The following is a 23,985-nucleotide window of genomic DNA, read 5'->3' as shown; positions in this document are numbered from 1 at the left end:
AGGGCCAGCCACAGGGAAACTGTATGAGGTTGGTGGCCTCTTCAAACCTCCTCACCGGACGGCGGACACACAAGTCAGACTAGTCAAACTAATTAGATAATTAGGGGCTGGGGAAGGCTGCACACCTGTGGTGCTGGAAAACACACACACACACACACACACACACACACACACACACACACACACACACACACACACACACACACACACACACACACACACACACACACACTAAAGATGAGCTAGACAAAAGATACATAAGATACGAAAAAAAGTTAACATTTGGAAACTGTTTATTGAACATTTGCAACCAGATATCCGTTAAATACAGGGCGTCTATCTCTCTCCCACTGCAATCCCAGGGTCAGGGAATGCTCCGTATGCTAGCACACTCAGTGACGGGGAGGGAATGTTACGGGACGTCTTGTAAGGCGCAGTGTGCTGAAAGTCTTTTGGCGGTCTTCTGGAGAGCAAGGATGGCAGCGGGTTGGCTAGAGGGGCCGCACGGGGCCACAGCCCAGAAACCCCCTCTGGTTCCTCCCCCAGCCAAGTGAACACAAGAGACCGAAGCCTTTTTTTACAGGGGTTGGGGGGGAACCTCAAAGCAAACAGGGTGAGGAAGGGGGGGGGGGGGGGGGCGTACAAACGGATAGCGTACTGCAGCGCACACACCTAGACTCACCACTACGATCGGAAAGCTAAAAGTCAAATTATCAACGGGAATATATTAGAAAAATGGCAATTAGTCTTTAATAAACACCTCTCCTGCAAAAAAAAAGTAACCCAATAACAACAAAGACCAGGGTTATAAATTAAAACTGTCTGAATAAAATCAACCGTCAAGATGTTTGGCTGACAGCATTCTGTGCTCCACACTTCATGACCGGACAAATCCTGTCTGAGGAAAAAAAAGAAAAAGATAAAAAAAGAAAAGATGGCACCTTCACTCCCTCGGTTGGAAACTCGATCGAATGGAATTCAGCCCAGCTCTAAAATCAACTCTCTAATTTACATATAGGGGTCCTCCCCTCTGCAAGCGTCCTATCAGCAGCCCCCAGAGGAGGGGGGGGGGGGGGGGCAGCGGGGTGGTGGTCTGCTAGGCCACGGTCTTGAAGGTTTGGAGAATGAGGTTGGTTTGGTGGATGAGCCGGTTGGCACTGATGAACACGTTAATTGCCCTGTAAGGGAGAGAAAACACACACACACACACACACACACACACACACACACACACACACACACACACACACACACACACACACACACACACACACACACACACACACACACACACACACACAGTCATCAAGCAGACCTAAAGAGTGCTATTGCTACAGAACTATAGGTAACTAGAGGTAACTAGCGGCCCTGGGTGACTGCGGGGTCGTACTCACTACTAGAGGTAACTAGAGGTAACTAGCAGCCCTGGGTGAATGCGGGGTCGTACTCACTACTAGAGGTAACTAGAGGTAACTAGCGGCCCTGGGTGACTGCGGGGTCGTACTCACTACTAGAGGTAACTAGAGGTAACTAGCGGCCCTGGGTGACTGCGGGGTCGTACTCACTACTAGAGGTAACTAGAGGTAACTAGCAGCCCTGGATGACTGCGGGGTCGTACTCACTACTAGAGGTAACTAGAGGTAACTAGCAGCCCTGGGTGAATGCGGGGTCGTACTCACTACTAGAGGTAACTAGCAGCCCTGGGTGACTGCGGGGTCGTACTCACTACTAGAGGTAACTAGAGGTAACTAGCAGCCCTGGGTGAATGCGGGGTCGTACTCACTACTAGAGGTAACTAGAGGTAACTAGCAGCCCTGGGTGACTGCGGGGTCGTACTCACTACTAGAGGTAACTAGCGGCCCTGGGTGACTGCAGGGTCGTACTCGTTACTAGAGCTAACTAGAGGTAACTAGCGGTCCTGGTTGAAATACTCACTTTCCGTCCTTGAAGTAGGTCTTCAGGGTGTCGCTGAAGCTCTTGGAGTACTTCACAAACTCCTTCTTCTGGTGCTCCAGGGCCTTGAACCGGAGAGCAGGGGAGAGGAGGTAGGTTAGGCTAGTTAACATGAGTTAAGTCATGTTAGGTTAGTTAGAACAGGGGACAAGAGTTAGGTTAGGTTGGTTAACTTAACACGAGTTCCGTTAGGTTAGTTAGAACAGGGGTCAAAAGCAGAGTTCCCGTTGTCCGGTATTTACCGGTCTTGGACCGGAAAAAAATGAGGAGGACCGAAAATTCTAAATGTCTTCAGTCAGAATGACCGATTGGAAATAAGGCCCCGTCCACACGGAGCCGAAACGGGCGAAAACGATCCGGTTTCGTTTTATGCAGAATATTCAAGGCGCTGGTTCTCCACAGAAAAAAGTGGAGCGCATCAACCCTGCACCGCTGCGCGCATACAGCATGCGCGCTGTCTACAAACATTCAGTCACGAGGAGATTCAACCTTTTAAATTGAGCAGGAATACTTTTGAATGTGTTCACTGAATTGTGTTTCAATATGCTACAGTAGTCATTTGTTTAGCCAATTCATGTAAAACAATGAGGGTTTTGATTGTAGCGTAGCCTGTGTGATAAAATAAATAAGTTGTTACATTTCGTGCACTCGCTCAAATTGATCGCTATAGACTACCGTAGGTTTATGAACTAAACGGCGGCAAGCTTTGCGGAGTATCGGTATTTAACAAACATGGCGAATCAAAATATGATCACACACTTCAATTTTTTTGAGTGCAATAAACACGGACAATATCCGACCGATTCTTTTCCAATTTGACCGGTAAAATTAAACCTTCCCGGTCACATGACCGGCACCAATTTCTTCTAGCGGAAACACTGGTCAAAAGATAGGTTATGTTGGTTAAGTTGAGTTAGGTTAAGGTAGTTAGAACAGGGGACAGGTGTAAGGTAAGTTAATCAAGTTAAAATGAGTTAGCTCAAGTTAGTTAGAACAGTGGACATGAGTTATGCAAGGTTAGGCGAGTAAAGTTAGTTTCATGAGTTAGGTTATGAAGAAGCTAGAAAATGCATTTCCTGCAGAAAATGCGGTGAGTGCTGTAGTACTGCATTTAATGATGCCACATGGATTAAGACATTACGAAACGTTAAATGGCTTAAATCAAGTGAAGGAATTTGAACAAAAGTCTAAATGGAGTAAGTATTGTAAACATGCACACCATTTAAGAAAATGTAAATGGTTGGAAACAAATAAAGTGCAGAAATGTAAAATGACTTGGAATGAAGAATTTGAAAGTCAAATGAATTGCCCTGCACTGCTGGTGGGTGTGTGCGTGTGCGTGTGTGTGTGTTAGGGTTTCCGCGGTGTGGACATAGGGTATAAACGGTATTAACTTTGAAACTATAGGTCAACCGCCATCTTCTCCATCAACTCCCCTCTCACACTCGGTGACAGCGGCTGGCAGCGCGCCAATTCTCGGCGTCTTATAACGTTCTATATATAATAGTAAAATATAGTTTTATATATCATAAAATCACGGCCTAAAGCTCTGTGCGCATCCGGATGGCCGTAGCGCGGGGAGCTCACGTAGGGATTGGGCTTCGAGGGGTTTGTTTACCGGCGTTGCTATGGTTACCGGTCTTCTAAGGTAGCATGTCAATTCTCGGCGCGACAATTCTCCCGCACAGAGCAGAACTGTGGCCTATTCTACGCATTTTAATTTTCTTAATTATATTATTCATATTGACTGAATTCGTTTTTTATTACTGAAAAAAACAAGCAAAAAAAACCTCGGGGTTTTGGCCTCAACACCGGTAACACCGGTAATACCGTATACCGCGGAAACCCTAGTGTGTGTGTGTGTGTGTGTTTAAGAGAATAGCGAGCCGGTGCGTGAATAAAAGTAGCCCAATAGAGCGGGAATAACGCCCAATCTGGCAGCACTGCTTGAACGTCCTCCAAAAGTAGGCCAATCCGGCCTGGAAAAAACGCCCAATCTGGCAACAATGCTGAACGTCCTCACGCTCCAGCGTCAACGTAAATCAATGAGACCAACTGAAAACGAAGCCGGTATGAAACTAAAACTGTGATTCTGAATAAAGTATAAATGATATCGAAATTCCATTTGGATATTATTGAAGATACAAATGTGTAGATATGTTAAATGCTTTGAAAAACATTAAATGGTTGACAAATGAATGAGTTACGACAGGAGCGTCGCTAGCAATTTAAAACATTCGGGGCTGTAGCCAAGAAGTTAATCCTTTTAAAACCGGGAGGTTCGAGGGGTTTCTCCCCCGAGAAAATTAGAAAATCGGGCTGATGAACATGCAATTCTAACGTAGTTTGAGAAGGAAAGAAACTGCAATAATTGTTCATAGTCAACTTATATAGTATCTATTTAAGCTCTCAACAGCATAACCATACAGCTTTGCCACATCGGCTGGAAATCAGGGCGCACGCAAAGTAGGCCTACATCCATGGAATCAGCCGTTCAAAGCTATCTGCATGAATCGTATCACAACTGGATGGCAGGGGATGCGGACAAGGAATACACCGCAGGGGGGAACATGGGAGCCCCAGCTCGCCGTATACTAGAAGCCCGGGTGCTTAAAGCGTGGAATATGCTCGATACGGAGCGGGTGAAAAACTCCTTAAAAGTGTGTGTGTGTGTGTGTGTCACTCTGTTTGAGCCTGCACGAGAGTTCAATGTTGTCATTAGCCGTTACGTCTTTCCGACCAATCGCAGTTCAATGCCGATCTGGGCTGTACCACTTCGGGAGGGGGCGCTCAGTTACTCCCCTCTAGACAAAATCGAATTGGTTGCGACGTTGACAGATTGTATGTGTTGCATGTGTTGAGTGAGTGAGAGGTGGCGGTTGCACAGCTCAGGCTGCCGGGCGGCGCTACAAGGAACATTTATAAACGTAATATTGTTATCCCGCAGTAATCAGCCCGGCGGCCCCGAAACGTTAACGGCAATTCATACTGCTTTAAATAATACATTTGATAGTATTCAACATCTTTGCTGAGCAAGAGTTTTGTTCGAAAGTTCAGTGAATGAAACAATTAAAAGCCTGGGCTATTGAAGTTTTACGGTACTACTGTCATGCACCTACCCGATGTCAAGTGGACCTGAGCGCCTGAGTTACGATGTCAAGTAGGAGTGTCAGAATGGGCAGACGTCTTCACTGAAAACAGCTGAAAACTAAGCCGGTATGAAACTAAAACTGTGATTCGGAAGAAAGTTGAAATGATTATTGAAAATACAAGTGTGTAGATTTGTTAAATAGTTTGAGCAAAGATAAACGGTTGAAAATTGATTTAGTTACGTCTTAAAAAAGTAACTAAATCCGCCGCCCTCCGTTTGACTCCCATGGTAAAAAATATATAGTACTTTAAAAGTAGAATATCTTAAAAAGTATTAAATATTTAAGAAATCTGAAAAGAGGCGCATTCCAAGCTAATAAGAACTTTTTAAAATTTGAATGGAGTCTCTAGGTGAAAAATTGAGGAAGGAGATAGGTCCAAAAGTTTGTAGAGAATAATAAAGAGAAAACTTGGATATAAAGAAAGAAAGAATAAAACTTAAGAACAATAGTTGAGCCCTGCATGCAGAACTCACCTAATTAATTATAGGTTAGGTTAAGTTAGTTACATGAGTTAGGTTAAGTTGGAACAGAGGAAATTATTTATAGGTAAAAGCTTAAGTTAGATAGAACAGAGGACATGAGTATGTTTAAATTAGTCAGAGAGTGAGAGGGAGAGCGAAAGAGAGAGCGAGAGCGAGAAGCTTCGGCTGTACTCTTCATGCAAATTGTGTGTCCGATTCCCTAAACCAAACCCGGAGCTGCACGCACACCTTACAGTTGAAAAGAGAATAATCTGCTGAAATGGGGCGGGTGGAAATTCAAATAAATGAAAGAGCGAGAGAGAGTGAGAGAGCAAGAGACCATTGGTCTGCTCACCCTGCGGTTCTGGTACTGGTATTTCTTTATGACGTTGTTGACTGTGTCCAGCAGCTCTTTGATGGCGCTGGCAATGTCCCTGTAACCGAGCAGAAACAGATTATGACAAGGCTATTACAGAACTCATTCAAACACCCTCAGTGGGTCCAGACATCAACACAGACTCTCAGTTAGGGCTGCAAGATTATAGAAAAAAAAATCATAATCACGATTATTTTGGTCAAACATTTGGTCAGATATTAACGAACACCCAGTGGGTCCAGACAACAACAGACTCTCAGTGGGTCCAGACATTAACAAGACACTCAGTGGGTCCAGACATCAACACAGACCTCCATGGCTCCACCCAGACATGCTCTACACAGAAGGTAGGCGGGACGTCAACGATGCACACGGTATCAGACACACGCACAACAATATGCTGCGTATACTTTTTGTCGTGAATACTTTGTGTTGTTTATACTTAGTTGTGTATACTTGGTTATGTATACTTTGTGTAGTGTTTACTTGGTTGTGTAAACTTTGTGTTGTGTATACTTGGTTGTGTATACTTTGTGTAGTGATACAAGGCTGTGTATACTTTGTGTAGTGTTTACTTGGTTGTGTAAACTTTGTGTTGTGTATACTTAGTTTCGTATACTTGAGGGGTATTCCTTCAAAGTCGCTAACGAAAGCAGCGCTTAGTTGATTAGAACTAACGCCAACTTCCACCTGAGGCTAAAGCCGTTCCATCAACGCAGTTCAGCCTCTCCTCGCTCAGGTTAGTTAGGGAGGCTATCTGGCAAGGAAATCCCTGATCTGTTGAATGCATCAGTAGTATTAAGCTTAACATATTTTAATTTAATATCGACCATGCATTTATAGACTGGCTGATAGTCTCGAGGTACGTGTCGGACTCGCACCCGGTTGACCGGGGGTTCAAACCCCATTCAATAAGTAATTTAGGAAGGATTTTCATGCCATTTATTTTCCATTTCCTTTAATATTCTAAATCGTATTTTTCTCAACAGAAGTCGTCTGGGCTTCCTGCCGAGCCACTCACCTGAATGGAATCTTTTTGTTTCTTTTTCTAAAGAACTTACACACATGACCACTCTATTGTTTCCCTTTGACGCCCCTCCATACCCCAACTGGCCTTGCAGTGGCAGTGCAATGGGTGGTGCATGGGAATAATCAAGTTCATTTGTACACCTGCGAAGGTGTGCTTAAAAGCCATGCCTTCAGCCTGAGAAGGGGGTTTCACCTGTCGACGCCGTCTTGTTTTTAAGACTCGATAGGTAGATTGACGAACACAGAGATTGTAACATCCGTCAGCAACACGCAAGCTCTGTGTTCGCCAATCTACTTATCGAGTCTTAAAAACAAGGTGGCGTCGACGGGTGTACTACCGATGGTACTGTGTGTATGAAATGTCCTTAAGGCAAGGCAAGGCAACTTTATTTATACAGCACTTTTCATACACAAGGCAGACTCAAAGTGCTTCACATATAAACATTGTCATACAATAAAATACGCACTGTTTCGCTCCAAAACGAACTTTCCAACTCGTTATTATATTAAATATATCCCAGATCCATTTTACACCAGATTTATCCTTTAAGGTAAGAGGCTATCTTTTAAATCTTTGCAGTGACTGAACTGTGATGATAAAACCGGGATATAGGGTGCGCTGTGCATAAGATGAGTGAGTGCGACTGTGTGCATGCATGTCCTCTCCTGCTTCGGCATACTGTAATGTTACGAAGGCGTTGCGGTTGGTTTCAGTCCGACTGTGTGCTTGCATGTCATTTCCTGCTTCTGCATACTGCACTGTTATGAAGGCGTTGGTTGTGGCCTTAGTGGAGCAGCCAAGTCTTGCCAGTTGGAGTAGACCTAATTGTTTATGTGCATTCGAGAGCGAGAGAGGGGCGCGCGAGAGAGAGAGCGCACCTGCCTACGTGATGTTTGGCTTGTGTCACAATGTTGTCAGCATCCGCCGTGGTTGGACGAATGTGCTTTGTGTATGTGTTCAATGATGTGTCTGTCTGATCATATTTGCTGTAGATGGATGGTTAAATAATGTCACACGATCGGTCATAGTGCAGGCTTTCATTCGCAAGTGCACTGAATGCGTGCCAGTCTCCGATAGGCTATACCTGGCATTTATTCAGTTGTTGATTGCTCTTCTAAGTGCGCCTCATTGGTGCCAATTATTGTTATGTTTGCATTGTAATGAACAACTTTGCTTCTCCTTGTTATAATACATCGTGCATCCAAACAACTTTAGCCAATGCAGCCTCCTATGACAGTACTGACATAGGAGGCTGCATTGGCTGAAGTGTTGCTTTACAAATAGGCTACTATAGCATATCGGATTATCAACAATTATTGTGTGCTTGTGTGTGTTGTCATGTAGGCTATAGACTGATTGCTTGCACCCATGAAATATTGTAATGTTATAGGTCAACTGCATATTGAGATAATTTAGATCGGTATTGCGCAACAATCGGGGGATGGGGACCCCCCGAAAATTGACGGGTACTTCGCACACTGGTTACCAGCATTCGTAGGGTTGATCAGCACAGAAATAGTCTGCCAAAGACGTTGTAGTCGTTTAGCAACCGAAGACGCTGGGGTTGACAATATTAATAATAATAATAATTCATTATATTTATATAGCGCTTTTCAATGACCCAAAGACGCTAACAGTGAATTGGGGGACCTAAGTCACCACCACCAGTGTGTAGCACCCACTTGGGTGATGCACGGCAGCCAATCTGCGCCAGAACGCTCACCACTAACCAGCTTGAGGTGGAGATTGAGGGAATTAATGAATCAGCCAATTATACAGGGGGATGATTAGGGTGGACAAGTTACCGGACTACTACCCATGCAAGTGAACGGTGTGTTCCACGGCATTGAGAAGACCCGTGTAAAAAAGGCCTATAATATTTCTGTTTATGGCATAGATTTCTCCTAAGATTAGGCCAATAAAGAAAAAAAAAAGGGTTAGGGTGGGGGGAAATATCGTCCTGACCCGGGCAGAGAATCTAAACTCTACAGTGGAGGTGGTGTCAGTGAAGGTTGGGTCCGGAAAGGTGGGGTCAGTGGTGGTGGAGTCAGTGAAGGTGGGGTCAGTGGTGGTGGAGTCAGTGGTGGTGGAGTCAGTGGTGGTGGGGTCAGTGGTGGTGGAGTCAGGGCTCAGTGAGGGTGGAGTCAGTGAGGGTGGAGTCAGTGGTGGTGGGGTCAGTGGTGGTGGAGTCAGTGGTGGTGGAGTCAGTGGTGGTGGAGTCAGTGAAGGTGGGGTCAGTGGTGGTGGAGTCAGTGGTGGGGTCAGTGAAGGTGGAGTCAATGAAGGTGGAGTCAATGAAGGTGGGGTCAGTGAAGGTGGGGTCAGTGAAGGTGGGGTCAGTGGAGGTGGGGTCAATGAAGGTGGGGTCAGTGAAGGTGGAGTCAATGAAGGTGGAGTCAATGAAGGTGGGGTCAGTGAAGGTGGGGTCAGTGGTGGTGGGGTCAGTGGTGGTGGGGTCAGTGAAGGTGGAGTCAGTGAAGGTGGGGTCAGTGAAGGTGGAGTCAGTGGAGGTGGGGTCAGTGGAGGTGGGGTCAGTGGTGGTGGGGTCAGTGAAGGTGGAGTCAGTGAGGGTGGAGTCAGTGAGGGTGGAGTCAGTGAGGGTGGAGTCAGGGCTCAGTGAAGGTGGAGTCAGTGAGGGTGGAGTCAGGGCTCAGTGAAGGTGGAGTCAGTGAGGGTGGAGTCAGGGCTCAGTGAAGGTGGAGTCAGTGAGGGTGGAGTCAGGGCTCAGTGAAGGTGGAGTCAGTGAGGGTGGGGTCAGGGCTCAGTGGAGGTGGAGTCAGTGAGGGTGGGGTCAGGGCTCAGTGGAGGTGGGGTCTATCTGTGTTCTGTAAATGGACGGAGGCGGCCACAGAGACATGACTCAGCCGTATTTACATACTCCGCCCTGCGCAGCCCGCCGGCTCAACACACACACACTGAGGGACACCATTACACAGCTGACGCCCTGAGGACGACCGGACGGTGGAGAGCAGGCCAAGGGCTCAGAGGAGTCGACCAATGGCAGACGGTCATGACCTGCTGCACTAAACTCCAGGAGTCCGTCTGTGACGGACCAATGGTCTGGGGTGGTTGGGAACACTCGTACGTAAGGGCCACGGTGTGTGTCTGTGTGTGTGTGGCATCGTTGTATTTTTATTATTTTTTTGATTGTCTTTGCTTTTGACTCGAAGATCGAAAAGAGGCCCGACCACAGGCAATCTCTGGCAATGTTCCCGTTTTGTCCAATAACAAAGCTGACTAAACAAAAACAACACATTGGCCCTTCTAAGTCACACACACACACAATAGTGATCCCTTGTTTCTGAGTGACAGCAGACGTGACTGCGTTGGACAGCCACCCTGGCCATGGGCCCCCCCCCCCCCCCCCCCCTTGTAAGAGGTCCCCTGTGAGGGACCCCCCCTCTGTGAGTGGGGGGGGGGGTGAGCCTCAGACTCACTTGATGGTCTGCAGGAAGCGGACTCGGTCGTTGATCTCATCTGGGATCTTGCTGAGGATGTGCTTCAGAGCTCGGGCCTTCTCGTTCAGGTCCAGGAACTCCTGCTCTGGACGGTCAATCATGAACTCTGCAGGAGGAGGGGAGGGGGGGGAGCATTGGAATGACACACCTGAATACACACCTGAATATGGTGGGGGCGTGCACTGTGCAATTATAACCTGATAGTTTTTTTTTTTTTTATCCTTGCCAGGTTAAAAAGCATGTCTCACACACACACACACACACATAGACACACACACACTGTGTGAGGTACGGCCACACCAACCGCGTTACACGCGTTGAAGCGTCGCGTTAGATGTGGTAGACGCACGTAATTACGCACGTAAACGCAGTAACGCGCCCAACGCACCAACGCCCGGAGTTCAAAAATTTAACTTTCAACGCTCCAACGCGTGATGCTTAGCCGCGATAGCCAATCAGCGTGGTGGAGCTTGACCCGACGTCACTTGCAGAGAGTAGTGACGCTTGCACAGAAGCATGTGGCCGACATCTTTCTTTATTCTGGGTGGAAATAATAACATAGTTACGCCATTAAATGCGTTTATGTAAACATTTTTAGCGAGAAATGTGCATTGTCCTTCATAATGTTCGCTCGGTGAATGTGAAGGATGTTTGGTTTGATAGTTATTACGAAGAGGGAACGCTCCAAAAATACAACATAGGCCTACATATCACGCTCACGATGAATATTTGAGAGCAAAGTGACAACGCTTCACTTCATTTCAACACCAGTGTTTCCCCCAGTAAATGTCTTAGTCAAGGTGGTCAAGGAGCGGGGGGGGGGGGGGGGGGGTCTCCCCGGTTAAATTCAATTAAAAAAGCTTGATGTCACGACCATTGTTGTGTTGTTGTGAACACCGATGCATTATTGATCTTTATTTTTACACCTGATGGAAGTATGTTTTCTTTCCCTACGAGAGTTTTCTACTTTGTTAAAGGGACTCATACCTTTGTTGCATTTGAGAATTACAGCACATTCAAATCATCCCGCCTTCCTCCAATGCTCCACCCCCTAAGCGTTATTTTTTAGAGTACTGTAACGACCTCGCCGGTGACATAATGATGTCGAGTCATTAGTAGTTGAAGGTAGTTTTAATGAACCAAAACCAGGTCACTGAAACCCGTAACATTGTAACCAACGGCAGAAAACCGACACAAAACAAACCCCGGTTACCCCGGCAACCCCCAACACGGTCTCACTCGCGTGCAGGCCCCCACCCTCCTGTTCTTCCAAGGCCCTCCCCCAGCTGACCTAATGATTCGCCCCCACGCTGATTGACAAGAAGAACATTACAATACATGCACATAGAACAACTGGCATAGCGGACAACGAAATATAATGTAACACATAACACACAAACTATTTAACTGTCCCAGGGTCGCTACAGTACAAAAGTTCTAGACTCCAATGGGTTATGTTTAGACTCCCATCGGTTATGTTTAGACTCCCAGGGGTCATAATATCTACCAGGGGCCGGATTCACTAAAGTGTTCTTAAGATAAAACTTAAGAAGATTCTTAAGAAAACATATAAGAAGTTCCTAAGAATCTTCTTAAACGCTATTCACCATTTTTTTCTTAAGAATTGTCGATTGTCTTACGAACTTCTTAGTTTTCTCACTTAAGAACTTCTTAGATTGTTAACGTAGTAGAGGAATGCATGTAATGTTCGTCCTCGTGCGCTCTTGTTGTTGCTGGAGCAGCGGTGGGGGCTGGCCCCGTTGCTATGTTACGTGTACTTTGTTGATGTTTATGGTTTGGGTTTCACGGAGAATAAACCGTTAAATAATAAACCGAAAAAATGGAGGACAACAGTGCCAAGCGCAGCAAGAACTTTTCAAAACAGGAGTTGGAGGTGTTGGTGGAGGAGGTGGTTTCGAGGCAAAGAATGTTAATGGGGAAGTTGGATAACGTTGTCACTGCAGATAATAAGAAGAGGGCGTGGGCGAAAGTTGCCCAATCGGTGTCCGCAGTAGGGGAGACGGAGCGCGATGCGATTGCAATAAAAAAAAAATGGGCGGACGTAAAATCCCTCGTAAAGAAAAAAGCTGCTGAGAGGACGAGGGAGACGAGGAAGACAGGAGGAGGGACGTCCTCTGTTAAACTCGACCCTTTGGAGGAGAAGATTTTGGGGATGATAGGGGAATCTCTGGTAGGAGGCGTTCAAGGAGGGGTGGACACTGGAGACCACAGCTGTATGCAGCTGCTACAGCAGACACAAACGGGTAAGCTCACAAGCTACTGTCACTAACTGTTAGCTATTGATCATTACGTTGATCCTGTTGATGAAGCTTTTTTTTTTCACTACCTATCTAATGGCCCAATTTTCCTGATTCTGTTGCTTTTCTGTAGATGCTATGGTGGACCTTGATCTGATGACTGAAGACATTGTCCCCCCCCACATTGAACTTGAAGTTCAACAAAATGTAAGTTTATAACTGTATCAGACAATGACTACCACACCATATATTTTTATATTGTTAAGGAAAGCTGCCTCTTTTGTGAAGAGTTTGAGGAGGTATGTCCCCTGGGCCATCCAGCTATTCAATGTCAAACAAAAGAGGAGGGGAGAAATTGACTTTTCAGCATGAGTGTCTTTCTGCGCCTACCATCCAGTGTTGGGCATAATGCATTACAAAAGTAGTGTAATTACAGTTATGTATTGCTGTATGCTGTAACACAGTAAAACAGTAGCCTAGGCTGTTACTGGAATTTGATTTCCTAGATGAGATGACTGCAGAGATGGAAATCTCAGTTCTCACTCAGTCCTGACATTTACCCCTTGGTTTTTACAATTGAATTGAACCTTCTGCTGTTCTTTTTGTTCTTACAGAATTCTGAAGAAGATCTTAGTCTCTCACAACTAATTTCAGAATCCATCCTCCAGCCCACACCAGTGATGACACCCAGCATGGAGGACATGATCTGTATTCAAAGAGACCTTTTGGAGGAAGTGCGAGGACTTAGAAGGGTTCAAGAGCAACTTCTACTGGTGGAGAGAGAGAAACTGCTCTTGGCCAAAGCCAAATTTGAGCTAAAAAAAAAGGAATATTAGGAAGAATGTATTAGTATTAGAAATAATATATTAGAGTAGTATAGAGTATATTAGAGTATTGTATATATATTAGAGTATTAGAGTATTGGATTATATTATATTAGAGTATATTAGAGTATTATAGTATTATATTAGATATATATTAGAGTATTAGAGTATTGTATTATATTATAGTAGTATATAATATATTAGAGTAATATATTATAGATTAGAGTATTATAAAGTATTGTATTATATTATATTAGAGTAATATATTATATATTAGTATTAGTAATGAGTATTAGTAATATTAATAATAAAAGAAATTGCTCATAGATTTTCAGGTGTCGTTTATTATTTATTTATTCACATGAATCTCCTCCTTACAAGCTCTTGTCTCACTTGAATGCCGGTATTACATGGGGCGGGGACGGGGCCATCTCCCTCTGGTTCATGGTGGTCTGGAACATCCGGAAGAGGCAGCCGGTACATCATGCAGATGTTGTGCAGGATGAAGGCACAGGTGATGATTTTACACCCCTTTTCAGGGGTGTATTGGAGCACTCCACCAGAGCGGTCAATGCATCGAAATCTGGATTTGACAACCCCAATGCACCTCTCCACAACACTTCTGGTTTTGCGTTGCGCACGGCTGTAGCGCTGTTCAGGCTCTGTTGCTGGGTGGAGGATTGGAGTCATCAGCCATGGTCGTAGAGCGTAGCCACTATCACCTTTTATTGGTTAGGAAAGTAGTTAGGTCAATTATTGAAGTATTATACAGTGAATGATTTTGTGTGGTCTAAATTAAAATTCATCACTAGTTACTCACCTAACAACCATCCATCTGGCATTTCTCCTTCATTAAATTTTATGCCTGTTCCCGAATTCATCAATATGAAGGAGTCGTGGGTACTGCCTGGCCACCTTGCCACAAGGTCAGTAACCCTTAGTGTTGCATCACAGATCACCTGAGTGTTAATGGAGTGGAAGTTCTTTCTATTGACAAAGCCATCCTCCTCATCACTTGGTGCCTATGAAATATATATAAGTTAGTTAGCACATTAATCCCCACGTAACACACACACATATATATGTATATATATATATATGTATATATATATATATACATATATTCAAGTCAATATTTTTATAAACAACATAAAGCATAATGGATCCAAAATAACAAGAATACAAGAATAGGATATTTGTACATTATCATACTTTGATTGCAATATGTGTCCCATCAACTGCCCCCAGCACGTTTGGAAATCCAGCTATTTCACAGAATTTCTGTTTGGTTTGAATGCATTCTGCGTCTGTTGCTGGAAACTTGATGAACTGCCGTGCTCTTCTACAGAGTGCATTTGTGACATCTCTGACCACTCGGCTAACGGATGATTGGCTCACACCCAGGGTGCCCCCCACCACCATTTGAAAAGACCCAGAGGCCAAAAATCTCAGGGCAGCCATAATTTGCGTTACAACCGGAAGGGGTGACGATCGCCTTGTTTTCCTTTTCAGGTCATTTGAAAGCATATCTGCCAAATAAATAATTGCAGGCCTAGGGAGCCTATATTGTCGAATCAACATGTGATCAGGGAGTATGAGCGGATCCATTCTGTCTCTCAATGGCCTTGGTGGATTTTCCTCCCTAACTGCCACCCAAAGGACTTCCATCTAAAAAAAAAAGAGTAATATGTTTTCAGTGACTTGGCCTACTGAAATTATCTAATAATCTAAATAAATACAACTGCCTTCTAGATATACTTAAGAGAACATTCAAGTATAATCAAGCATCCTTCATAACTATTACTTCTCAACACTGTCTGGTATTATCAATAGTAACTGACAGAGTTTAGGCCCATTTCTTTTAATATTGTCAAAATAGGCTTTTTTGATATATTAAAACTAGTATGACAAGCTTAAATTCACAACATTGTTTAACATATAGTCTTGGTTTAAGCAATATATTAATGAATTCATATAAATGTCATATAGATATGTTTAAAGAAAGACTTACCTTTTCACTTCAGCTGGTTTAAGACTGGTGAAGGGTTATCTTAAAGTTGTGAAGAAATTTGAGAAGAAATTCAAGAACTTTGTCTTCAAGAATCTCATTTGTTCTTAAGTACTTTCTTAGGAAAAAACGTAGGAACTTAGGAAAAAACTTAAGAAGAAAGTTGAGAAAAAAGTTAAGAAAAAACTAAGAAATTCTTCAAGAATATCAAATCTTCTTAAATTTTGTCTTAAGAACATAGTTAAGAAAAAAGTGCTACTTAAGAACTTTTTTCTTCCTAAGAATGCTTTGTGAATCCGGCCCCAGGGGTCTAGTAAACAAGAAATTTAGCAGGTGGCTCACTGTAATTTTATGGGCTTCGTGTGATACCGTTTTGAGGCCCCATGTTGAAGGACAGTGGTCCCACTGAGTATAAGAAAGGTGTATGAGCATTACAAACAGAGTAGCGGGACAACGTAGCGTCTGAGGCCGAAATGGGTCCCCTAATCGGACTGAATGGTGCGGTTGGGTGCCAACGGTCTGGAGGTCTTCCTGTAGCTCCAGAGTAGCGGGACAACGTCGCGTCTGAGTCCGAAATGGGTCCCGTAATCGGACTGAGTGGTGCGGTTGGGTGCCAACGGTCTGGAGGTCTTCCTGTAGCTCCAGAGTAGCGGGACAACGTCGCGTCTGAGTCCGAAATGGGTCCCGTAATCGGGCTGAGTGGTGCGGTTGGGTGCCAACGGTCTGGAGGTCTTCCTGTAGCTCCAGAGTAGCGGGACAACGTCGCGTCTGAGTCCGAAATGGGTCACGTAATCGGACTGAGTGGTGCGGTTGGGTGCCAACGGTCTGGAGGTCTTCCCGGAGCTCCAGAGTAGCGGGACAACTTCGCGTCTGAGTCCGAAACGGGTCCCCTAATCGGACTAAGTGGTGCGGTTGGTTGCCAACGGTCTGGAGGTCCTGAGAATCATCCAGGGGAGCGGGACCACTTGGCTTCTGAGGCCGAATCGGGTCCCCTTGTCGGACTGAATGGTGCAGTTGGTGGCCAACAGTCTGGAGGTCTTCCTGAGGCTCCAGAGGAGGGTAACTCTGTGAGTCTGAGTCCGAGATGAGTCCCCTAATCGGACTGAATGGTGCAGTTTCAGTACGCCGTGGACCACTTTGGTCTGCCATCGTCAGTCGCTACTCGCTACTGTCTGCCGTGGAATCAAAACAAACCCTCTAGTTGAGGACGCGCCTTGATGACGCGGGCCCGAATGCGCCACAAGAAGCAGACGGAAAACGTTATATATCCATGCAGCAAACAGACAGGTCTGTCGGCCAATAAGGTCATTCGGTCCGAAGAATTTTATTGGTTGAAGTTTTAACTAAATATTATGAGAGTAAAATAATTGTTTGTTTTTACTCCTGGTGGGTCTGTCTTGCATATTAGAGTGTTATTACCTTATTAATACCGATTTAACCTTATCCAAAAAAAGTGTAAAAATGCAACAAAGGTAAGAGTCCCTTTAATGCATAATAATTAAAAAAAAAAAAAAAAAAAAAAAATTGATAATTTTTTTTATTTATTTTATATACATTGGTAGTCAAGGCGGGGCCCTATTGTTGATAAGGCGGCCGCCTTAACAACACAGTGCTGGGGGAAACACTGAACACTGTTTCAGCCCCATGGACAGAAAGCGTAGGTCTAATTCTCAACACGGGCACGAACGAACACACACACACACACACACACACACACACACACACACACACACACACACACACACACACACACACACACACACACACACACACACACACACACACACACACACACACACACACACACACACACACACACGACTAAGTACACAGTATGAGGTATAAGTTTGACTAAATCAATACCAGCGAAATTATTTAGGCTAAAAGCCCACTGTAAACACATATAGGCCCACACACAGCTACTAAAGATAACATTTTTATTTGTTTTTCACTCACCGTTTGACTTCTTTACGGGAAAAGTATTAGTCCTTGTATAACGTGCGCTTCATAAATTCACCTCTTGTGACCGTTCAAGCCCACAGCAACAGTCTGGCTTGGTGAAGTGCACTGCTGGAACTTAGCCTACATCGTCTTTTATTTTTGGTTTCATAATCAGACATGTGGAATTGCGCCTTGGCCTATGCTATTCGGCATATTGAACCGTCGGCCTAATGCGCCTTCTTTTTTAAATGTCGGACAAACGGACCTTCGGACCAATGGGTTGCGTTTTCGGAACATTGAACCGTCGGCATAGGGTCATGGGAAATATTTCGGACCATTGAGACGTCGGAACAATGAGGCGTCGGAATTACGGCATGGCACCTGCTGATCAACCCTACGAATGCTGGCAACACACCAGACACACCATGTCAAGTTATTTAACCCGATTATTGTTATTTATATCCGAGATTATTTGATCTAAATAATCTAAATAATAACTCCTAAATCCAGCGCAGGCACAGGCGCGTATGTTGTTTCCACACACGCATACACTTGCATTCCAACGATTGATTTCCTAACTTCCCTGGCACCCACCCACCTTCCACATCATCGGCGGCCATGCGCAACAGAGACTCTGTGAAGTTGATTTGAACGTTCTTCTTCTCCAGGATCTTCATGATGATGTCCTGGGTCAGGCCAGGGTTCTCTCGTTCCGCCTGGGAGGGCGCGCAAGCACGCACACGCACACACACACACACACACACACACAAATGATCCTTAAACACACATCCTACACCCTAACATCCTGAAAACCCACCTGTTTGATTGATGCCCACTCAAAAACAAAATCACTCAAACACTATTTGACAGCCAAACAATATGGAAACAACCTCGCTTTTGAATCGACTGCTACGACTCTATGTATGGAACCCACTAGTTTGGTGTAACTCCTCTCCTGTGTCATTGTCAACTCGTTTAAGAGCTGGCTTCTGACCATACACAAACATCCAAAGCAGAAATCACCCTTTGATCCAGTGCGTCTTCTTGAGTGGGCCTTTTGATGAGGCTGTGGGTGGCAGGTGTACCCCCCCCCCCCCACAGGGCCGGCACAGGGAGGCTGACCTGCTGGCTGTCACGGTGCAGCACGCCGCTCTGACTTCTAACTTCCAGACCATTGATGGTTCAACAATCTCTACTTTAAAACGTGGGGTATTATCTACAGCTGTCCTTCCTCATATTTTAGGTTTCATTTAAATCTAGAATTTTATTTTACCCCATCAACGTTTCTCTTTTAAATGATAGCCTTCAAATGTGATTCCTGCCTTTGTACAACAGTCTGAAAGGCCTATGTGTTTGATAGATAAATCAAGTTTTAGTTTAATCAAATTGTCGCTGTTCGTTCCGCCATTGTGCTTTTGCAACGAACCTGACCCAGTGCCTTGAGGTCAGGTTCTACTGCATAGACAAAGTACCCCTGATTCATTAGTCAAAGTCATCACAAGCTGAAGGCCATAGTTAAGTAAATTAGAAGCAACAGACTAACTACACCCGGGGGTCCAGCTGTAAACCCAAGACTCACACTCTGCAACATCCAAATTTAACTGTTCTCTGATCTTGACACAAGGACATCAAACGTGTTTTCCTTGTTCACTATGACTATTAGGATGCATTGTAATGCTAATGAGGGACGCTGATAGGCTAGCTCTGGTGTTCTGGGACATACGGTTTATAGGGGGAAAACATTGGTCAACTGCTGCCCTCTGTGGGGGTTTAGGATAATGCACAGCACAGCACACGTCGGGATACACAAAAATACACTCACACACACACACCTATAATAGTCCAAGTTTTTATTAAAAACTAATTTCATGCACTCTTAATGACTGGCTTTTTTGCGGATTTCGGCCAAAGGGGATATATATTGAGGTATATTATTGTGCTTACAGCCTCACGTCTCTGCTTAACTTTATATTGATTCATGTCAAGGCAGATCTCCATCAGGGGAAAGATGTTTGGGGGGGCAAGAAGAGGCACTTGAGTAGAACGGTTTGATTCCCCACAAAGACCAACTGGGAACTCATGACCTTATCGCATTGAGCTTGGACAATGTCTGTCTGCATTGTCTTTTGGGGGGGAGGGGGGGGGGGCCGAGTCCAACGGGGCGGCGGCAGAGCTTCAATGAAGAGCGGGTCAAGGGACCAAACCAGTGGGAGGGTTCGAACTCAAGGCTGTGTTCCTGTTTTAGCATGATGGCTGTTGATCGATATCGTTCTGCGAAGCGCGCCAGGGTTTGGAGCAGGGCTGCACGATTATTGCCAAAATGATTATCACGATTATTTACCACGATTATTCATTGAAAAAAAAATCTTTCGAATTTCTACCACCCCCTTGTGGTAGGAGCCACACACTGTGCTCAGCGGCAAATTGCCGCCAGGCCCCCCTTTTTCACGCTTCGCGCCGGACTCACGCAGTCGCAGTGTACAGGGAGCGCTTGGTTTGCTTTGCAGCGGAGGTAGAGCGTTTACTGCATGGGCGGGGCTCGTTTCTTCTTTCGTTTTCTTTTTTTTGAGGATGCATTATTTAAAATTTAAAATTAAAATTAAAATAAAATAAAAAAAAAATTACGCGAGAACACTACGTGTCATCGTGGGACGCCAATATCGTCATCGCGATAAAAATTTGATATATTGTGCAGCCCTAGTTTGGAGCGTTGCAGAGAGCTACAGCGCGGCTGCACTTTAAGCACTGAGGCTGCACACCTGTTGCACTGCCGAGGAATCAGCGTGCACGCCCCAGTGTCGACCGCCTCCTGCGTGGCACATGGTGCACCGGGGCCGTGTGGATTTTTCCACACACTTTACAATATAACGGCTTCCACACCGGCGCCCAGCGTCCGTGTTCGGAGGAGCCTAATAGGGGGGACCTTAGGTGGAGTGTGGCATCGTCCTTTGCTTCAAAGGTGGGGGGGGGGGGGGGGGGGGGGGGGGGGGGTCTTTAAATGGTCGTAAAACAAAAGATATCGCATTCGTGCAGTGCATAAATAAAATTGCACTGCACGATGATACTAGCGTTATGCAAGAGCATGAGGAGAAAAAAAAGACAAACATCCTCATTTGGAGGATGGGTCCCAAGTACTAAATAAAAACACTGTAAACAAGGCGATTACTTGATTATAAGCCGGTTATTATAAGTAGAGCTTTTTGATGCTTTGCCCTCATTCCAACTTTGTGAAGAAATCCTGGGGAGAACCCAGTGTATGAATGGATGAAAGATGGACGGATGCCCCCTGCACATCCCCAGGCGGGAGCTCCTACCTTGATGAAGGCTGCTCTGAGAGTCTGGGCCGCTGAAAGGTTGATTCTCTCAAGCTGAAAAAACACAAGGCATACAAATAAGAAAAGACTATTCCTCACCTAACAGCAGTTTCACTGTATCACTTTTCAATCATAATCGTTTTCACAGGACAACAGTATTGCTTATAATTGCACCCATTTGACAACGCCCTTCATGGAATAAGTCGATCAAAATAAGTATTAGTTTTAGTTATTCTTATCAATACACCTAAGAAACGATTGACAGTCTGTGACACGTGTGTGAAGTGCGTGTGTGTGTCCGTACGTGCGTGTCCATCCTGAACTAGAGGCTCCAATCTTACGGTGCTTGTTTGTATGTCTGGACTCCAGATACGGCCCACCAGTCCAGGAAAGGCTGTGTCTAGTTTTCTTTGTATCAACTCTCTGTTTGAACAGCGTCTAGCCTTGCTGACGCTGTGGAGACTCTTAAAGAAAAACCAATTCCCCTGACCCTGACTATAGAAAACGCTTTCAGGTTTATTCCCTTCATTCTTCAATTTCGAAGACAGGCGGGTTGCATCATGATCCACAGATACAGGGTAACCATATCAGCCAATCAGAAGTGTTTAACCTACAGAGAGCCCTCAAGGGTTTGGTCCTCCTTTAAAACGACCATGACTATTCAACCACACTGCCATATTTTACTACTGCTCACAAATACTGTGCGACTGTTCATAGTATCTTTCGCCGAGGATTCTGGGGAGGATTCTGCAGAGCCGTAGGATGGGGTGTGGTCGTGACAGCGTGCTGAGTGACAGCGGGGCATAGGCACGTAGCCTGCTGCGTGTTTTTGCGTGACCAACCGCCACGTGGTTGCGAACACATCTAGATGCACTGTGTGAATATATATATTTGTGGGAAGCTGAGGACCACAAGTGTGTAAAATGACTGGGGGAGAAAATACTCCCGCTACGCTTTGAAAGCTAGACATTCGTCTGCAGTTCACAATGCACTAAATATGTGAGAGTAAGAGGAAAATACTCGCAATAATAAGTCGCAAGAAATAGCGTTGAAAAGCTTGAGATAAACGTAAACACTGTATCCCCCGTTACATCTGCCTTGTCATGCCGAATGGTATGTGAATATTGCAAAATATAGCAATAAAAACAGAAGAAGCAATGCAACATCTGTGCATCAGAAGAAGCCCTACCTCGTTGAAAACTGGGTACATCACAGCATACAGCGTCATGGACACCATGGAGCTGGTCTCCGCTTCATTCTTCATCTCCTCCATTGTCATTCTCCAGGTTGGAACCCGGCCCAATAAAAATGATATAAAAGGCTACAGCAGGGGGAGACACTGACTCTCTCTCTCACTCACACACACACACTCACACACACACACACACGCACGCACGCACACACACACACACACACACACCCCCCTAACTCTCAGCCGCACACACGCCCGTACACTTTCCCGAGCTCCAGAGTGACAACAGCTATAAAAAAAGAGGAGAAAAGAAAACAAAGCATGGGAGAAGTGTTGAGACGCTCCGGGGTTCAGTAGCATCATTTGTGGTCAAAACACTGCGCTTCGATACCATTTCACGTATGTGATCCAGGCCCAATTTCTGACACATAAATTTGTATTATTATAATAAAGCACCTTCCTTTTGGTCCCATTTTGATCCAATAGCAATTTTTTTTTTTTCAAGGATTAATTGGTTACGTTACTGCAAGCATTTGGTACCCAACCCCATTACAAGAAATGCAATGGCAGCGAAGAGAAAAGCCAACAAGAACTTTCAGTCAGGCGTCTACCTAAACATTCCAACGACACATTTAATCGTTTTGAAGGCTGTCATTATCTTTGATAAAAAAACTAAAGCGTGCGACAAAAGCCCATCGGTGTATCCTTAGCCATGGCTAATTTGATCCTCCTGTAAACAGTGAGGTAGAATGCACACTTTATTTGACCTATCTTGTGACTTGCAGGTTACGGTAGACATGCCCATCATCTGCATGTCCATTTCTCAGACGTGTTACGTTGTTTATCTGGGTTGAAAAACGCTGTTCGTGCTACTGCGGCTCTCAGCCCTTTGAATATGGGCATTCTCTGCTCTTCTTTGCTGCCCATTGTTTGCCGACTGAAATGATGCCAGCTCCAGGTTTCTGGTCATCACAGATGTTGTCATTGGTTACTTGATAATTTACCTTGACGCATATGGGGTTTCTATATTAGGCAGTGAAGAAGAGACAGACTCTATTTGAAGTCAAATGTAATGCAAATGGGGAACAATTTTTTACATTTCTTTGAACCCGGATCAACAAAATAACAATCGGTCTGAGCTAATGGGGACGATGGCATTACCTTCAGATACCCCTCAGGGAACCCGTAAAGAAAGCCAAACATGAATTGTACATTAAACCTGAATGTTTTTAATGTGATCCCTATGGGGCACACATTAGGCCCATTCATTAAGAGCTCATCAAACAGTTAACCTAGATATATTTGTGAAGCCATACAATTATATTGTTAAGATACTGTAGATTTTTAACTACCAAACATGACAATCCACCAACAGCAGTGCTAACGCATCGAGCTAACTTGAGCGGACGTCCCAGCAGACAGTGTAACAGCTGTAAGACTGGTTATGGCTAACTGAACATTCACAACATGGGCACACTTTGGTTGTTAGAGTGACAAATTAATTAGGAATTTAAGAGTCGGTGATTAATTAAGGGCAGTCCTGCTGTCGATAGCAGCCGTTAGCATAGCATCCTAGCTTACTTCAATGGTTTGTTTTTAGTTTTTATTTATGGTTACAGTACTAAAGCGCACAGACAAGGAACGGAGTATAAATCGTGTCGTTTTAGCGGTTCATGAAAATATATACATATATCTACCTTTCGGTTAATTGTCTTTAATGGTTAGGTAGTGTCGTCGAAAACCATTTAGCTTGGTCTGTTTTCTTTTCAACTTCAGGCGGAAGTGTTTTCCTGACAAGGCGAGGTGACGACTTCCGCTTAGCCGAGGTGACGAAAAGACTCCGGAAGTCGTCATTGTTCGAGCAACAGAAAAATCCCTCTAATTTTTGAAGGTTTTGATTTAAAGCCATAATGTCGTCAGAATCCGTTATATTGTGAAATTATTGTATATGCTCCTATAGAAGCCACACGTTAAGGAAGTGAACTTCTAGTTTTTAGAAAAACTCGTTTTATTCGCGA

The 23,985-nt window shown here is 44.8% G+C and overlaps 2 protein-coding genes and 1 long non-coding RNA gene across 3 annotated transcripts; 1 reads left to right on the top strand and 2 right to left on the bottom strand.

Moving 5' to 3' along the window:
- Positions 1–270: 270 nt before the first annotated feature.
- Positions 271–23,803, bottom strand: LOC115544142 (programmed cell death protein 10). The gene is made up of 8 exons (XM_030356970.1): positions 23,665–23,803; positions 21,965–22,256; positions 20,776–20,829; positions 18,060–18,177; positions 10,410–10,536; positions 5,922–6,000; positions 1,936–2,018; positions 271–1,178 (listed from the first exon to the last, which is right to left on the bottom strand). Exons 2-8 carry the CDS (start codon positions 22,052–22,054, stop codon positions 1,097–1,099), a joined length of 633 nt encoding a protein of 210 aa, XP_030212830.1. The 5' UTR covers positions 22,055–22,256; positions 23,665–23,803; the 3' UTR covers positions 271–1,096.
- On the top strand, positions 11,948–13,574 carry LOC115544140 (myb/SANT-like DNA-binding domain-containing protein 4). The gene is made up of 3 exons (XM_030356969.1): positions 11,948–12,694; positions 12,822–12,895; positions 13,303–13,574. The coding sequence occupies exons 1-3, from the start codon at positions 12,271–12,273 to the stop codon at positions 13,522–13,524; spliced, it is 720 nt and encodes a 239-aa protein (XP_030212829.1). The 5' UTR covers positions 11,948–12,270; the 3' UTR covers positions 13,525–13,574.
- On the bottom strand, positions 13,802–14,926 carry LOC115544150 (uncharacterized). The gene is made up of 3 exons (XR_003976811.1): positions 14,725–14,926; positions 14,333–14,534; positions 13,802–14,234 (listed from the first exon to the last, which is right to left on the bottom strand). It is a non-coding gene; the product is annotated as an uncharacterized LOC115544150 (long non-coding RNA).
- Positions 23,804–23,985: the final 182 nt, after the last annotated feature.

The sequence above is a fragment of the Gadus morhua genome, chromosome 5 (assembly GCF_902167405.1).
Source record: "Gadus morhua chromosome 5, gadMor3.0, whole genome shotgun sequence".
NCBI classification, from domain to species: domain Eukaryota; kingdom Metazoa; phylum Chordata; class Actinopteri; order Gadiformes; family Gadidae; genus Gadus; species Gadus morhua.
The sequence above is the reverse complement of the archived record's forward strand: the minus strand, read 5'-3'. Positions and strand labels throughout refer to the sequence as shown.

Excerpts from the sequence above, each read along its gene's own strand:
- LOC115544140 (XM_030356969.1), top strand. The coding sequence starts at position 12,271 with ATGGAGGACAACAGTGCCAAGCGCAGCAAGAACTTTTCAAAACAGGAG. Across the intron at positions 12,695-12,821 it reads GCTACAGCAGACACAAACGG|ATGCTATGGTGGACCTTGAT; the intron begins GTAAGCTCACAA and ends GCTTTTCTGTAG. Across the intron at positions 12,896-13,302 it reads AACTTGAAGTTCAACAAAAT|AATTCTGAAGAAGATCTTAG; the intron begins GTAAGTTTATAA and ends TTGTTCTTACAG.
- LOC115544142 (XM_030356970.1), bottom strand. The coding sequence starts at position 22,054 with ATGACAATGGAGGAGATGAAGAATGAAGCGGAGACCAGCTCCATGGTG. Across the intron at positions 18,178-20,775 it reads TCAGAGCAGCCTTCATCAAG|GCGGAACGAGAGAACCCTGG; the intron begins GTAGGAGCTCCC and ends GCGCCCTCCCAG. Across the intron at positions 2,019-5,921 it reads ACCAGTACCAGAACCGCAGG|GCCCTGGAGCACCAGAAGAA; the intron begins GTGAGCAGACCA and ends CTCCGGTTCAAG.